We start from the raw sequence: 16,934 nt of genomic DNA, 5'->3' as shown, positions 1-16,934 counted from the left end.
CACTTTGCTAGATCGGAGTCCGGGGATCGTCATCGAGCTGAACGTGTGCTAGAACTCGGAGGTGCCGTAGTTTCGGTGCTTGATCGGTCGGGCCGTGGAGACGTACGACTACATCAACCAAGTTAACGCTTCCGTTGTCGATCTACAAGGGTACGTAGATCACACTCTCCCCTTCTCGTTGCTATGCATCACCATGATCTTGCGTGTGCGTAGGAAAATTTTTGAAATTACTACGAAACCCTACACTAACATCAAAGGACCCATTACAAAATGGGTACCTAAAACCAAGCATTGATCTCTTGTAGGTGTTTGCTTCCGGTGGTGGATCATGGTTGCTCGATAGCGGAGCTACAAATCATATGACCGGAAGCAAGGGCTTGGTGGTGGACGTGCACAAAGTTCCATCTACGCCCACCAATGTCGAGTGGGGTGACGCCTCATCTTCTAAGGTATTGGGACTTGGCAAGGTGGTCATCTCTCATGATCTCATGATCGAGAAGGTCATGCTTGTTGAGTCCCTTGCATACAATTTACTTTCCATTCGTCAACTTGCTATCATGGGCTTTGCCACTTTCTTTGATATCGATACCGTGGCCCTCTTGTGGAGCAAGACTCCTAAAGTAGCTTTTGTTGGGCATGTCGAGAACGGTCTCTATGTGATCAACTTTTCGGAGCGACCCGCTAAGACCGCGACATGCCTAATGGCTAAAGTTGATGTGGGATGGCTTTGGCATCACCGTTTAGCCCATGTCAATATGAGATCTTTGCAAAGTCTCCTCAAGGGGTACCATGTCCGTGGACTAGCGAATGTTAGTTTTGCTAAAGATCGTGCTTGCAGTGCCTGTATCGAAGGAAAGCTACATGAGAAGGCTCACCCTCCCACGACTATCATTTATTCAAAGAGGCCTTTGGAGCTCCTTCTCATGGATCTCTTTGGGCCTCCATCCTTCGATAGTCTTGGAGGTAGGAAGTATTGCTTGGTGATTGTGGATGACTACTCAAGGTACACGTGGGTGTATTTCTTCAAGAGGAAGAGCGAGACCCAACAAACCGTCATTGACTTTGCAAATGAAGCACAACGTCAACACAATGCAAAGATCTTGACAATAAGAAGTGACAATGGCACCGAGTTCAAGAACTACACCTTGGATGAGTTTCTTAGTGATGAGGGAATCAAACATCAATATTCCGCACCCTACACCCCTCAACAAAACGGTGTTGCGGAGAGGAAGAACCGGACGTTGATGGATGCGGCAAGGACCATGATGGCGGAGTTCAAGTCTCCATACAACTTTTGGGCCGAAGCCATCAACACCGCATGTCATGCATCCAATCGGCTCTACCTCCGCAAGGGCTTGAACAAGACTCCATATGAGATACTCACCGGTAACAAGCCCAACCTCAAGTACTTCCGGGTATTCGGGTGTAAGTGTTTCATTCTCAAGAAAGGTGTCCGGTTGTCTAAATTTGAGGCTAGAGCTTATGAGGGCATATTTGTTGGTTATGCTACAAACTCTCATGCTTACCGTGTCCTCAATAAATCCACGGGACTTATTGAGGAGACGTGTAACGTGGAGTTTGATGAGAATAACGGCTCCCAAGTGGAGCAAAGTGGCACTTGTGATGTAGGTGATGAAATTCCTCCTCAAGCCATAAGAAGAATAGGTGTTGGTTTTATCCTACCCATTGAGGAACCCCTTGTGGCCGAAGGAGAAGGACAATGCTCCACTCAAGTGGAGCCATCACCAACCCAAGGCCCACACGCTTCTGAAGAACAAAGTGAAGGCCCTCAACCTCATGAACAAGACCAAGGGCAAGATCATACTCAAGACAGTGTGGACACACCAAGTGATGCCCAAGGTCAAGTTCTCTCCCTCGAGCAAGTTCAAGATCAAGAACAAGTTCATGACGGTGCTCAAGATGATCAAGTAACCGCTCCTCAACTCACCACCGAGGAGGAATTAGAGCGTCGTGCCGCCAAGGTTGCGTCCAAGCTCTCCACCAAGGATCACCTCATGACGAATGTGCTTGGAAGCTTAAGAAAGGGGGTAAGCACTCGTAGACAATTAGCAAATTATTGTGAGCATCACGCGTTTGTCTCTTGTGTGGAACCCCACAAGGTCTATGAGGCGCTAGAAGATCCGGATTGGCTCAATGCCATGCATGAAGAACTCAACAACTTCGAGTGCAACAAAGTGTGGAGATTGGTGCCAAGACCAACCGGGAATCACAATGTCATAGGAACCAAGTGGATATTTAAGAACAAGCAAGATGCCCATGGGATTATCATTCGCAACAAGGCTCGTCTGGTAGCACAAGGCTACTCCCAAGTCGAGGGTATCGACTATGGTGAAACCTTTTCTCCCGTTGCTCGTCTTGAATCCATTCGCATGTTGATTGCATATGCTTCTCATCACAACTTTAAGTTACAACAAATGGATGTGAAGAGTGCTTTTCTTAATGGTCCTATTAATGAATTGGTTTACGTCAAGCAACCCCCCGGGTTCGAGGATCCCTACTTTCCCGATCATGTGTATCAACTCGATAAGGCACTCTATGGCCTTAAACAAGCCCCACGTGCGTGGTATGACCACCTTACCAAGTTGTTACAAGACCGTGGTTTTGAAGTTGGGCTAATCGACCCCACTCTTTTTACTAAGAAGGTCAAAGGGGATTTGTTTGTGTGCCAATTATATGTTGATGATATTATCTTTGGTTCTCCTAACAAAGCTTTCAATGAGGAATTTGCCGCTCTCATGACCTCAAAGTTCGAGATGTCCTCCATGGGAGAGTTGAAGTTCTTTCTAGGGTTTGAAGTGAAGCAAAGAAGAGAAGGAACCTTCATCAATCAATCCAAATACACTCAAGACATGCTCAAGAGATTCAAGCTAAGTGACGTCAAGCCGGCTTCCACTCCAATGCCCACCAAGTGCCAACTTGACTTAGATCCCAATGGTAAAGTGGTGGATCAAAAGGTATATCGCTCCATGATTGGATCCTTGCTTTACCTTTGTGCATCTGGACCGGACATCATGTTGAGTGTGGGAATTTGTGCATGGTTTCAAGCCGCACCTAAGGAAAGTCACTATGTGGCGGTCAAACGAATCTTTCGATATTTGGCTCATACCCCAAACTTTGGCTTATGGTACCCAAGAGGATCAAACTTCAAGCTTGTAGGGTACTCGGATTCCGATTGGGCGGGAGACAAAGTGGATAGGAAGTCCACTTCCGGAGGGTGCCAATTCCTTGGTTGCTCTTTGGTAAGTTGGTCTTCCAAAAAGCAAAGTTCTGTGTCTCTCTCGTCCACTGAGGCGGAGTATGTTGCCGCCGGTAGTTGTTGTGCTCAACTCCTATGGATGAGGCAAACTTTAAAGGATTACGGTGTCACTTGTGACAAAGTGCCTCTTTGGTCTGAAAATGAAAGTGCCATCAAGATCTCTCTCAACCCAGTGCAACACTTCAAGACGAAGCATATTGAGATCCGGTATCACTTCATCCGGGATCACATTAGGCGAGGAGAGATCGAGCTCAACTACGTCAACACTCATGATAACCTTGCAGATATCTTCACGAAGCCCTTGGATGAAGCAAGATTTCGCGAGTTAAGGCACGAGCTAAATATCATCGATTCGAGCAATGTTGCTTGAACCCTTGCACACCCCACCATACTCAACGTGTTGTCCTATTTAGATGTAGGCATGGACATAGGGGGAGTGATGTTCTCTCAATGAACTCTCCCTCCCCCCATTATGCATAAATCAATCAAGTCTTTCACATTAGCCATGTTTGATGGTACTTGTGCTTCAAAGACGAGTTTTGGTCATGGACCCAAGGATAATTCTTCACGGTGCCATACCAATTGACTCAAACATAGGTGGCTACGGCCACCGCCCTCTCTTTTGGAGAGGTGGTGTCTCGTGGTTGGTTCGTTTGTCGTGTGCCTTTCTGGTTTTGTGTGTTGCGTGGTCTTGTGGTGTCGTGTTGGCTCGGAGTGTTTTGTGCAAAGATCCAGTTTTTCGTGAGCTCGAAACGTGCATCTTCTTGAGCCCACGGTACTACCGCGTCTGGGCGCGGTACTACCGCTTTGGGAGGCACGGTACTACCGCGCCACAGCATGGTACTACCGCTCTGGTGCGGTACTTCGGAAGCACCGTGCCAGGCGGTACTACCGTGTCTGGGCACGGTACTACCACGCCGTCAAGGGCGCGTGGGGGTTATGACTCGGGCAGGGGAGTTCCAACTCCCCATACCCATCCATTTGTCTCTCTCTCCACGTCTCTCTCTCTCAAGAACGGCGCCGGAGGCCCTCGCCGGATCTCCGTCTCCGGCCACTCTCCTCGGATTTCGACCGGTGGGATCGTTCCCCACCACTTCCTCTTGCCATGGACCAAGGTTTTTCCCCAAATCCCTCTTTTTCTTGGATGTTCTCTTGCTTCTAGGTTTTTGGGGAGAAACTTGTCGTTCTTGAGATTTTAGGCCAAATCTATGCAAGAGTAGGATGTAGGAGAGTCGTGATGCGTAGGAAACATACTTGATATGCTGTCTTGTGGTAGCTTTGTCCAACCGTAGTACCGCCGTGGTTTCGCGGGCTTTTTCAGATTTGAACCTGTTCAAATCTGACGCGGTGCGGTACTACTGTGCCCAATATGCGGTACTACCGCCCGTCAGGTGCGGTACTACCGTACCGTGCGGTACTACCGCTCTGCAGACGCGGTACTACCGCGCCAGCCGCGGCGCTAAGGTCGTACTACCGCTCCTACACCCGGTACTACCGTGATCTTGCATGGTACTACCGCGTCTAAGAGCCATACTACTATCTTAGCTCCGCAGCACTTGGCAGTACTACCGTAGTGATCAAATCTCTCTCTAGGCATTTATCATGTGTGCTTTCTGCTTGTTTCACTTCCTTTGTTGTGGTCTTTGCATTAATCTCTCTTGGCTGTTGTGGGTGTTTTTGCGTTCTGTGTCTTAGGTGGTGGCTCTCGCCGTTCCAATCCCAGTCGTGACACTGGCTCCAAGCGTTTGCGCAACCCCCAAGATGAAGCCCCAGAGGGCTCCAATGCCCCCAAGCGCAATGTCAAGACCACTGCCAGCAAGCAAAAGGAACCTGCTAAGGGCATGGACGAGATTTCAATCACTGAGTATGTCGAGCGCCAGAAGATCAATCCCTATGTGAATCCTCGGGCTATCCTCAGAGGCACCAAGTTGTTCTGGACCAAGCAACAGGCTCTCATCTATCTGGATGTGATCAAGAACAAGCAGAATACCTACGTGGATGTCAAGTGGATAGACATGCATCACCTGCGGAAGGACAAGTTTCGTGACTATTTTGGAGAGGCTCTGGACTTGGTGGAGCAGTTTGCTATTGAGCCGGTGATCTCTTTTCACCTTGACTATGACCCTGAGCTCATCTGTCAGTTCTTTGCCTCAGTGTTCTTTCATCCCGGGGAGGAGCGGAGGATGACTTGGATGACCAATGGCCGTCAGCTGTCTGCTACATGGAAAGAGTTCATGGATCTACTGCACATTCCTGATGACGGGCTTCACACCCCCGTTGGCGTTCGCCCCCATGCCAACTCTGAGTCTGCCAACAAGAACCTGCTTCAGCCCTTCCTTGTTGAGAAGGTACTCCCCAATGGCAAGTCATCTTGGGTGTTAAACTCCTTTCTGGATATCATGCATCGCATCTTCCGCAACACTCTGTTCCCACGCATTGGCGACAAGGACAAGGTACATGCATATCTAGTGGACATGTTGCTCTTGTGTGTAGAGGCACGTTCTTCTCAGACTCAGCCACTTGATGTCTCACACATCATGTGGTGTGAGCTTCGGTTTGCGGTGTTCACTCGCAAGATACCTATCTATGGACCGTACCTGTTTCTGCTGCTCTCCACCACTTGGGAGAAGATGTACCCAGGTGATGAGTTCCTTGCTCCAGACTGGATTCGCCATGAGTCCATCAGCCTTCGCGTCAAGCCCAACTGGGCCAACACCATTACCCGTGCTGAGGCCTCTTCTGCTAGGAGGGCTGCTGGTGAGGGGGAGGCTGCTGCTGCTGAGAATGTTGCTGAGGACCGTGTTGCTAGGTCCACCACTTCTTCCTCTGAGCCGTCATGGGCCAAGAAGCTAAAGGACAAGATGAAGACTCTCTTCTACATGCAGGCGAAGGGACAGTACATGGCTCACGTGGCTGACAAGGAGAGTCGCCGCCGTGACAAGAAGGTTATGAGGCTCTTTGGAGAGGATGTGTCTGGCGGGTCTGAGGACGTCATCACACCTGAGGCTGCCTGGATGTCAAAGCAGGGATACAAGTGGACCAGTTCAGAGGATGACCTCGAGGAGACTATCCCCGCCGCTGAGTCTTACGAGGAGCACGAGGAGCAGTGGGCCGACTTCTCTGCCTGAGCCACCCCATGTGTGTAGGTGTCCTCTCTGCCTTTTTGGCGTCTGGATGCCAAAGGGGGGAGAGTGTAGGGATTTGCGTTGTGTCGTGCTTGGTGTGTTTGTTTGCTTTGTCGTTTGGACCTCGTTTGCCTCGTTTGCTTTTGTTTAGTTTGTGCCTTCGAGACCTATCCTTCATATGGTGTAAGACATATGCACTCCATCTATCTTAGTTATCTTATGTTTGTACTATCTTGTCTAGTGATAGATATGCCTTGTCTATATAATATAGGGGGAGCTCTGTTCCTAGTATTCGGTTGCCATGCAGTCCATAGCACTCATCTAGGTGGCACACATTTAGGGGGAGCACGTCTATATTATAGAGAGGAGGGGTTTGCATTTACTTAATAGTAATTTCTTTGTGCAAATCCCGTTTTGTCATCAATCCACCAAAAAGGGGGAGATTGTGAGGACATATTTATCCCTAAGTGTTTTGGTGATTGATGACAACGCATTTGCGGACTAATCGTGTGCCATGAGTATTCCAGACACTTCTTTGCTAGGCACAAGACGATTGGGTGCCCCTCGAAGACTGACGAAGACGGCGTCTTTTCTACGTTTCTTTTTGGTGGATTTGAGTCGTAGGAAAGCCATACTATTAAGAGGGGGTCCGCATTGGAAAGGTTTGGGTGGAATCATCACGTACACGTCTCCTTCTTATCCCCTCCTTCTTCCTTGGAGCTTCCTCTGTTTTCCTGCCTCCTTTGACTGGCTGCTGTTGTTGGTTGCGGTAGTACTGCTCCTGGGTCAACGGTAGTACCGTAGGCATCCGCGGTAGTACCGCGCTGTGGCGCGGTAGTACCACTGGTGCCCACGGTAGTACCGCTCCCCTGGAGCCGCACTACCGCTGCCCACCAGGCTAGTGCCGCCCCTTTGCGGTAGTAGGAGCGGATGTAATTTTTTACATCCGCACCTACCGCGGTAGTACCGCTTTCGCCGTGCGGTAGTACCGCGCTATGCGGTCAGGCAGTAGTACCGCCCCTCAGCGGTACTACTGTGTCGGGTTTTTGCTACTTCTGTTTCTTTGCGGAAGTAGGCACGGAAGTTTCCCTTCTCCCCTGGCTAGGACTTTTGCCTCGCGGTAGTACTGCATGGGGGGCGCTGTAGTACCGCGCGTGCGGAAGTTCCGCCCCCAGCTTTTGTGCGTCTGTTCATTGGTTCTGTGCTGAGGTCGCGGCAGTACCGTGGGTCGGTACGGTAGTACCACACAGCCGTGCGGTAGTACTGCTTGGTTACAAGCAGTAGTACCGCGCGGCCTTGCGGTAGTACCGCTGGCCAGGCGCGGTAGTACCGCTGGCCGGGGTCTGGTTGGTGGGTAACAGTTGGATCTTTTCCACACACTATATAAGGGGTCCCCTTCTTCCCCGTTGACTCACCTCTTCCACCATTAAAGCTCCATTATTGCTCCAAGCTCCATTTTCGCCCGATCTCACTCCCTAGCCAACCAAACTTGTTGATTTGCTCGGGAGTGGTTGAGAAGGCCCCGATCTACACTTCCATCAAGAGATATTTGATTCCCCCACTAATCCCTTGCGGATCTTGTTACTCTTGGGTGTTTGAGCATCCTAGACGGTTGAGGTCACCGCGAAGCCATAGTCCATTGTGGTGAAGCTTCATGGTGTCGTTGGGAGCCTCCAATTGAGTTGTGGAGGAAATGTTTCGAACTTCTGATGACGGCTCAAGATTTAATTCACATTTGCAAAACATCTCTCACAGGCCCATACGCTCGCTATACTCATCATCACAAAAGAAAAAGATGTCCCACTTCTTCAGCTAACTACAGTACATTATTTTGATCTCTGGCTGACCGAGTGAACATTCCAAATTAATCTCTCCCTCCCTGTATTCTCCTTTTGCAAACCGCAACCTATGTGCTACTCGTTTCATGTACACCCATGACATTCCGACAGTCATGATGATTTCTCGGCGCTCTCCTCTTCTTCTTCTAGGGTTTCTGCTTTGCCCGGGAACAGCGCCCCCGGCGCTTGGATCTGCACGATCTCGAGAAGGATCTTGTGGAGGGACTGCGGTTTCGAGAAGAAGGGGCAGTGGTCGCCGCCCTTTATCTTGAAGATGCCGTCAGGCGGGCTCTCCCGGACCAGCTTCTCCTGGACGTCGGGCGACAGCATCCTGTCGTCCAGCGTCTGAATGAAGTAGCGGCGGACGCTGCCGTAGTTCTCCGCCGTGAGGGAGAGCTTCTCCATGATCGGGGCCAAGGGGATGGGCCGCATGGACACAGTGGCCAGTGCGATATCCTGCAACGTCGCGTGCAAACTTGTCAGCTGGACTTGGTCCACAGAAAAACACAAGATTGACATGGCAATGTATGTGACATTAGTTCTCAGTTGGCAACACGAAAGTAGTAGAGTACAATGTATGTACCTTGGAAGGACTTTGGTTGAAATATAACCCCTTGATCTGCTGTTTGTCAAACCTGAGCCCAGTTGGAGGCTTGTCCTTCCCATTTCCGTAAAGTAAATACTGTGATTCTTGCAAGAAAACATCTGCCGACGCGAGCTGCAAAATACCACGTCACATGAGTTTGCGAGTACTCAATAAGAACATAGAAGTGCACACGGACACATCAAAGGAGTGCATACCTCTTCAGAGAACACGTCGAAGGGTCTCTGGCTATCCTTTACCATTGTGGCGGTAAGGAATACGGCCTTGGAGATCTTATTTGGGTAGTGTTCTAGGGCATACGACACACTTGCACCTCCACAACTATGACCGACCAAAACTACCTGCATTGGTGTTGATATGAACACAGCAGTCAGATACCCAGTTCTGTTTTCTAATGAATGTGTGAAGAAAAGCAGATGTGGTACTCACCTTCTCGTTCTCAGGGAGTTTACTGAGGTAATCAATTAGTGGCTTGGAGTACTCTTCCAATGTAGCTATGCCGTTTGTATCAGTGTGGTCTATGCCAGAGCCTGTGAGGTCTAAGGCAACAGGATCGAGACCAGCTTCCTCCAACAGGGAGATGGTCTTGTACCAACACCAAGCGCCAAATCCTTCCCCATGGACAAGAACGACTTTCTTGGTTTCTAAGTTCTCTAAAACAATTTGGACCTGAAAATATGCCAGAACAAGAAGCGTGAAAAACTGAAACCAGTTCAAAAGAACACATAGAACCCCAAACTAGTCTGAAGTTGCAAGAGAAAAGTGTTAAACAAGGAAGAATAAATAGTGTAAGAGCAAATGAGGATCACTTCTACTGTATGGTTAGGTCCTAACTCCTAAGATAAAGCACCACCAGATGCTCATGTGCATGTAGAAGCATATGCCAGCATGACTGTTGAAACTCTTTTTAGAAGAAGTAGCTTATACCCGAGTGTGAAATGCACAAAAACTGCAAACAGAATGATCATTTGAGAGAGACCACTGTAAGAAATGGGAACATGCTATCAACTAGTGAGGCAGCTGTTGAGTTCATAAGACTCGTAGTATTGTGTTGCAGTCCTAACTCCTAACGGAATGTAACTTGTAAGATTTCTCCATGAATATATAAACCCATCTTATGTATGAATCAACAGTTGTACATAAAGATGCATTTTCGACATATAGTAGTATGTACTCCCTCCGTCCCATAATGTAATGTAAGACGTTTTTTGACACTACACTTATGGGACAGAGGGAGTATAATAATCCATATACTTCTCCGAAATATGGGTTCGAGATTCTAGAAGCTTAGAGTAAGCTCAAACTATTAACAGGTAACAAAATTAATCATTAAGAAAAACCTATAAAGTGAACAGCAAAGCATGTCGCCATTAGTACATGTACAGCAACAAATCTCAGTACCAACAAGATGAGCAGCACAGGGGAAGCGTAGAAACCCATCTTCCTATCACAGTGACACTTCAGAACCTCTGATTTTCAACTACAGCGTAATATGAAGTTACTGCTCATTATAATTCAAAATCAACCCAAACAAGGAAACCATGAAGAAACTGAGTAAAAGTATGCTGGTGCTTCCTTGCAGAAAAAGAATGTGTCCTTCAACAAACATAAAAGTACTGAAGTACTCCCATCATATCACCGAATTATCTCCAATTCCCAAGCAATCCGAAATAGGAACCAATTTACTAGTGAAATAGTAAAACCTAGAGCAACCAGACATTAAACAATGTAGCAAAGTAGGTAACCGGCGATCCCGTGGTACCACTCTGATAATGACAGAATTTTGCCGACCAAAGAACCTAAACAACAAAGCACACAACAGTATGCAAACGCCAAATCATTTAGGGCCAGATGGCCAGCTGGTCCTGCAAGAACTCTTGCAGTTGAAAAGTTTGGTACTAGACCTAACTAAGTACAGTTTGTAACTGGACCAACCTCTATATAATTTACAAAAGAGTCAGAACTTTCTTTGACAATGAACCTGTTAATTATAACATTGTACCGTAGATATATTTTTCTAGGCAAGAACACAAAGCAAGGCTGGGACAAGGGAGCGTGGAAGTACACAAAGAGCGGAGCAGAAACAGAGGAGGGTCGGGGCCTTACAGCCTTGGCATTGGTGACGGAGTCCGGGAGGTTGCCGTGTCGCCGGGAGCTGGTGGAGCCGGGGCCGATTCGGCGGGACATGGAGCCGCCGCCGGCGTCGATGCGGCGCGACATGGAGCCTCCGGCGTCGAGGTGCTGGTGGATGGCCATGGCGAGCGCCTGGCGGTGCAGCAGCTCCTCCTCCGCCGGCGTGAGCTTGGCCGCCCCGCCGCGCGGCGGGCGCGCGCTCCCCATGCGCTTGCTGCGCGACACCGCGGCCGCGCCCCGGTGCTCCTTGCGCGGCATGCACGCGAACGCGTTGCCCATCGGAGTGGATAACTTGTGGCGAAAAAAGAAGGTTGTCTCTCTCTCTCTCTCTCAAGTCTCAAGAACAAATCGGCAAAGATGATGAGCAAGAAAACAAAAGGTCGATTTCTGCTTCGAAGAGGGTGGGATTCAGTAACAGTCTCTCTCACACAGGAAACGCAACACGCACAAACTCGCAGAAGAAGTTCAACTTCCGAAAAGGAAATGAGAAGAAAGATTTTCTCCAACCGGAAGGAAGAGCAGGAACGGTGCCCTGCGCTCGCCGGAGAGAAGCACGGTTGGTTGGGTGGGCAAAAGCGATGCGGGGAGGAAGAGGAAGCACGGAGCAGATCTGAAAGAAGAGGCGGAATTTATGAGTGGTCCTGACACCTAACTCCTCTCTCCCACACGAATCTCGCCAAAAAGGATTTATTCCCCCCTCTCTCTCCTCCCCTCCCCTGTATCTTTTGGATCTTCTCCCGCACAAATAATTTGGTTTGTGCTAAACAGAAGAAAGAAAGAAAGATTAGAAATTTGGAAGCAGCAGCGACCACAGACAAAGGGAGGAGAAGCTTTAGGCGGCGGTTTCCTGGGAATTGTGTCTTTTTTGCAAATGGTGGAGTCTCCTACTCTCCTCCCACTCTCTCTCCTTCTGCAGATGAGAAGAAAAAGAAGTCCAGGAAGGAGACCTCTTTTTTGTTATTTTCTTCACCAATTTTCCATCCCTGGTCCACTGGGTGTCTTAATTGTCTGGCTTGGCCTGACTTTTGACCTCCACCCTGTCCTTCTCCTCTTTATTAGTCCTCAGAATCAGGCCAGATAAAATCAAAATCCCAGCCAGCTTATTTTCCTAAATTAACATATTATTACTCTGGGCTTTCTTCCATTCCTGGGGATATCCTGGTCTGCCTTTCTCGGATCCAAAGCGAGGCCCTGCCTCACACTTTCAGGAAATAGGTTCATGTCTGACTTTTGAGCGACCTTTTTGACCGTGATGATCCATTGTACTTTTGAGCTACTAGTACGTGTGGATTGCGAAAAATAGTGGGCGCCTGAGGAACGGACGCGGAAGCACTGTTGGAGTAAATCCGTCGGGTCATGTCCTTTGCTGTGCTCGCATCCCCATTCTTCAATGAATGAATGCGCCATTTGGACTAATTTCCAGCAGTGGAACGGTTGTGTACTGTTGAGTACTGTGAGAGGCAATGTGGTGTAGGGCATGCAAGCGTGTGAGTGAGCGGCATTTTCCTGCTGGAAAGCTGGTGTGATTTTTGATGTGGATATATTCGGGTTATCATTTCCTTTGCTTCCGTCGTCACTGGTATGGTCATAGCTAATCAGAAAGCAACACGAGTGTACTAGAAGCTGCTGGTGGTGATAGCTTAGCTTAAACAGGCCGGCGCATTAACACAACACTTGAATTACAGGACGACGCGACAAGGGCATGGCGCTTGGTTGCAACGGCACGTCAAGTTACTCACTCTCGTTGTATTGTAGTAGTATCCGTCCGTGGATCCCAGAGTACGTGTGATAAAGGAAAGCTCAACTCGTCTAAATAAATACTCTCTGCTAACTTTGTAGTAGTACATGCTAACAGCATCTACGACCGGACTTGATAAATCGGACTTCTTAAACGCCTGCGGACGGTCACATCTCAAATATTTGATTCTACAACCAAACACCTCAAATTCATATTATTACATGCAACGTCCGGTTCCGCCGTGCCATGTCCGACGGCCGGCGGCGCTCCTCGGAGTATTGGTTCGGTTGCCGGTAAGGTAGAGTAGGGCATAGGACACGAGCCGGCTCACGGGACTCAAGGCGCCGCCGTCTCCCATGCACGACTCTTTCTCGTTGGAGCTCGGAACCCGAACGGTGCCGGTGGACGTCAAATCGATGATGGATCCGTTTTGGAACGAGCCGGCGACATCCACCACGACGCGATTGCGGTGCCCGGACTGGTGCATCATATGGGACGCCAGAAAATGTAACTCCGCCTCGCAGACGTCTACCGCCGCGAGGGCTGTCGCCGCCTCCACGCCCGCTGCATCGCATGGTGAGCACGCCACGCCATGTGTTACGTCAGATGATGCCCATGGTGCGTCCATGACCTCAGAGCACCAATGAAGGGGTTGTGCGTCTGCCACCGCGTTCGGATGCTAGACGGACCACACCGCCTTCGGTGAGGCAGCAACGACACATATGGCGCCGGATCCATGCGCCATTTGGGTGGACGCAATGGATTCCCGACGGAAGGAGTCTGAGCGCTGCCTCGCACGGGCCTTCTCTTAGGAGTGGCAGAGCGCAAGCCGGGACCGCGTGGGATGAGCTCAGAATCGACGGATCTGGAGGTGAAGGACTAGGATCCGCTTCCCGCCATGCTACAGATGGCCGGAGATCGTCAGACGGGAGGTTGGATGACGGAGAGGAGTGGAGTGAAGTGACTAGAGTTTGGTCCGATAAACGGATGAAGAGGAATATATATGGGGTCAGGTGGACCAACGTGGGTCGGGTCCGACGTGACGGACGCGCTCGGACGCCCCCATATCTGCCTCATATTTGGCCTAGATATGAGGGGTGCTGGTCAGTCCGGACGTTTAAGACGCTCGTCTAAATCGAATTTCTATGACTGATAAATGACCAGGCCGTCCGTTTGGGCTTTTAAGACCGGTTTGAAACGTCGCTATAGATGCTCTACATAAATACACCTATATTGGGACGTAGGGAGTACTCATTAAGTTATTTTGGATCATCATCTTCTTACATCTCCTATCGTCTTTTTGCAGAGATGCAGATATCTCACTTGCATTAACAAGAATGACACGCGTTTAGGTTTGTTCATCGACCCTAGCTGCTGGAGATAGTTAGGTCACGAGGGTTACACAATACAATTAATACTCAGGAAGGATGTCGGCCGAGCCTAACGCGCCTGCCCTAGCCCATAAGCGAGCCTTATCTTAAGGCTGCTAACAGTGAGAGTAACATAGCAAGTAACTTAATATCCTGAGACAAATTTGTTTATGTGGCAAATAGTTAATGAGAAGAGATGTGTTTGTAGTAACATATTATGTTACCATTACATAGTGTTTCTCAAGAAAAAAGTTGAGTCTACAATCTAATAAATGCAACCATATATGTTACTCCCTCAGTTTTAAAATATAGTGGTTCCTCTATCCCCGTGCTTCAACTTTAACAATAAATTAAACCAACGAGATCGACTGCGGCGGGAGCAAAAGTTATACCAGTGAATTCGTATTCAAAAAAAGTTTTCAATTATATTATTTTTTCTCCCGCTGCAGTCGGTCTCGTTGGTTAAATTTATGGTCAAAGTTGGATCTCGGGAAGCGCGGGCGCACTATATTTTGGAATGGAGGGAGTACTACTTCTATGACACTTTGCACTATAAGGATAGTAACATAGACTAGTGTCATATGCATGACACTAGTCTAAGTTACTCCCCACTATGACTAGCCTAATGAGCGAGAGCATTGAGCAACTGATGAGGCCATGCCATCGAAGACGCAACTGTTGCGATGTCGCTAGAGGATCCAAGCAGTTAGCAACAATAGGGAGGAGACACCTCGGCAGAAGGAGGGAGCATCCGACAAGATGTTAGCCCAACATGTCTAGAAGAGGACATCCGGGTGAGGCATTGCAGCGGTGGATCGACACTAAGAGAGGACCTCGTGCCAAATCTGACAAGAGAACGAACATCCGACGAGAAGATGCTACATACGCTTCGGCTCATGGTCGCATAGGAGAGAACGAGGTGCGTGAGGAATGCCGCGTCGGGCGAGGTGGTCGGCGATCCAGCATCTATCCTATAGGGCAAGCCATACACAAACCTTGATGCGAAGGGGAACCCATGTTCTCCAGGTTAGCCGCTAGATCACATTCGGAAGCGAGCCATGGAACATGGCCAAGTAGCAGGAAGTGGCCAAGTACACTCCGGTCTTACTCCAGCGCCAAATGAACCAGTCTGGAGTGGTGGAGAGGATGGTGCGACGTAGCAACCGCTAGAGGTCGACATATTGCACCAGGGCGGCTGGCCTTCGGGCGTCGTGGATGTCTTGCACCCTGGACTAGAGGTGGAGACCATCACGAATAGTCATCATCTTGTAGTGATGCTTAGGGACCAGAGCATACACGAGAGGCGCTAGGTCGGCGATGCAACGACCATCAACCCAATAGGCGGACCAGAAGAGGCAATTTTTCCATCGCCAAGTTGCCAGGAAGTAGAGGCACGAACAATCTCCTGGACCTCAGGGTCACAGGGTAGGGGTAGGTGGCTCCATGATCGGCATGGGTCGGTGCGCTGGAGCCAAATCAACTGAGCGAGGGCGAGGCCAGTGCGGTGCAAGCCACGAACACCAAGGCCCCCAAGATGGAGAGGGCGACAAACGCGCGCCCAGTTCACCTTGCATTGCCCACTGCGCGCGTCTTTGCAGCGGACCCAAAGGGAAGCACGAATCACCTGATTGATCCTTGCAAGGATGGACTTGTTGACATCAATGGCGATGAGGATGTGAGTTGGCATCGCACACAAGACATGGCGAACCACGAACAACCGGTCACCCAAGGATAGCATAGAGTCGTGCCAAGTAGATAATTTCTTATCGAGCTTATCCACGAGTGGTAGGAGCGCGGACATAGGAATCCTGCCGAGCGAAAGTTGGGTCCGAGGTATTGGATTGGGGAAGCCGAGACGGTGCACGTTGGTGCATCAGATTGAGGTGGCTGAGCACTTGGCGATATTCGTGTGCATATCAGATGCAATCCCAAAGACACGAAGAAGCTCCTTTATGGTCGAGATGTCATGACTATCTGGATGACAAAAGACAACCACATTGTCAGCATATAGGGAGATGCTCGAGATGATGCGTCGAGTGGCGAGACGCTGCAGCAAACCAAGATCCATAGTGTGCTGGATAAGGGAGTTGAGGACGCAAATGACCAACATGAATAGCAGGGAGTTGAGGACGCGAATGACCAATGTGAATAGCATCGGTGTCAAACATGTCGCCCTGCCATAGTCCACGGGCATGCGAAACCTTGGGCCTGGTACCCCATTGATGAGAACACTAGTAGATATCATGGAAAGGAGGATGGAGATCCATTCACACCATCGCGGACCAAAGCCAAGGTGGGTAAGGACTTGCAGTAGGTGTTGGGAAACATAGCATGCAATTTCAAAAAAATCCTACGCTCACGCTAGATCTATCTAGGAGATGCATAGCAATAAGGGGAACAGTGTGTCTACATACCCTCGTAGACCTTAAGCGGAAGCGTTTGACAACGCGGTTGATGTAGTCGAACTTCTTCTAGCTCCGACCGATCAAGTACCGAACGTACGACACCTCCGAGTTCTTCACACGTTCAGCTCGGTGACATCCCTCGCCTTCTTGATCCAACAAGGTGTCGAGGTAGTAGATGAGTTCCGTTAGCACAACGGCATGGTGATGGTGATGGTGAAGTAATTCTCACAGGGCTTCGCCTAAGCACCGCAAAACTATGACCGGGGGTGTAAACTATGGAGGGGGCACCGCACACGGCTAACAATTGATGTTGTGTACTTGTGAGGTGCCCCCTCCCCACATATATATAGGTGGGAGGGGAGGGGAGGCAGCCAGGGCGCCCTAGGGCTTGGCGACCGCCTCCTAGGGGCCCTGCCATGCCCAGCGCCCCCCTTTCCTTCTATA

At 49.5% G+C, this 16,934-nt stretch overlaps 1 protein-coding gene across 1 annotated transcript; it reads right to left on the bottom strand.

Annotated features, from left to right (window-relative positions):
* Positions 1-8,151: 8,151 nt before the first annotated feature.
* On the bottom strand, positions 8,152-11,879 carry LOC125520003 (putative methylesterase 14, chloroplastic). The gene is made up of 5 exons (XM_048684782.1): positions 10,951-11,879; positions 9,274-9,513; positions 9,042-9,185; positions 8,824-8,958; positions 8,152-8,696 (listed from the first exon to the last, which is right to left on the bottom strand). Exons 1-5 carry the CDS (start codon positions 11,254-11,256, stop codon positions 8,352-8,354), a joined length of 1,170 nt encoding a protein of 389 aa, XP_048540739.1. The 5' UTR covers positions 11,257-11,879; the 3' UTR covers positions 8,152-8,351.
* Positions 11,880-16,934: the final 5,055 nt, after the last annotated feature.

This window comes from Triticum urartu, chromosome 7 (assembly GCF_003073215.2).
Source record: "Triticum urartu cultivar G1812 chromosome 7, Tu2.1, whole genome shotgun sequence".
In the NCBI taxonomy this organism is placed as follows: domain Eukaryota; kingdom Viridiplantae; phylum Streptophyta; class Magnoliopsida; order Poales; family Poaceae; genus Triticum; species Triticum urartu.
The sequence above is the reverse complement of the archived record's forward strand: the minus strand, read 5'-3'. Positions and strand labels throughout refer to the sequence as shown.

Coding starts and splice junctions, on each gene's coding strand:
- LOC125520003 (XM_048684782.1), bottom strand. CDS start 11,256: ATGGGCAACGCGTTCGCGTGCATGCCGCGCAAGGAGCACCGGGGCGCG. Junction 9,514..10,950: donor CCGTCACCAATGCCAAGGCT/GTAAGGCCCCGA, acceptor GCATATTTTCAG/GTCCAAATTGTTTTAGAGAA. Junction 9,186..9,273: donor AACTCCCTGAGAACGAGAAG/GTGAGTACCACA, acceptor ACACCAATGCAG/GTAGTTTTGGTCGGTCATAG.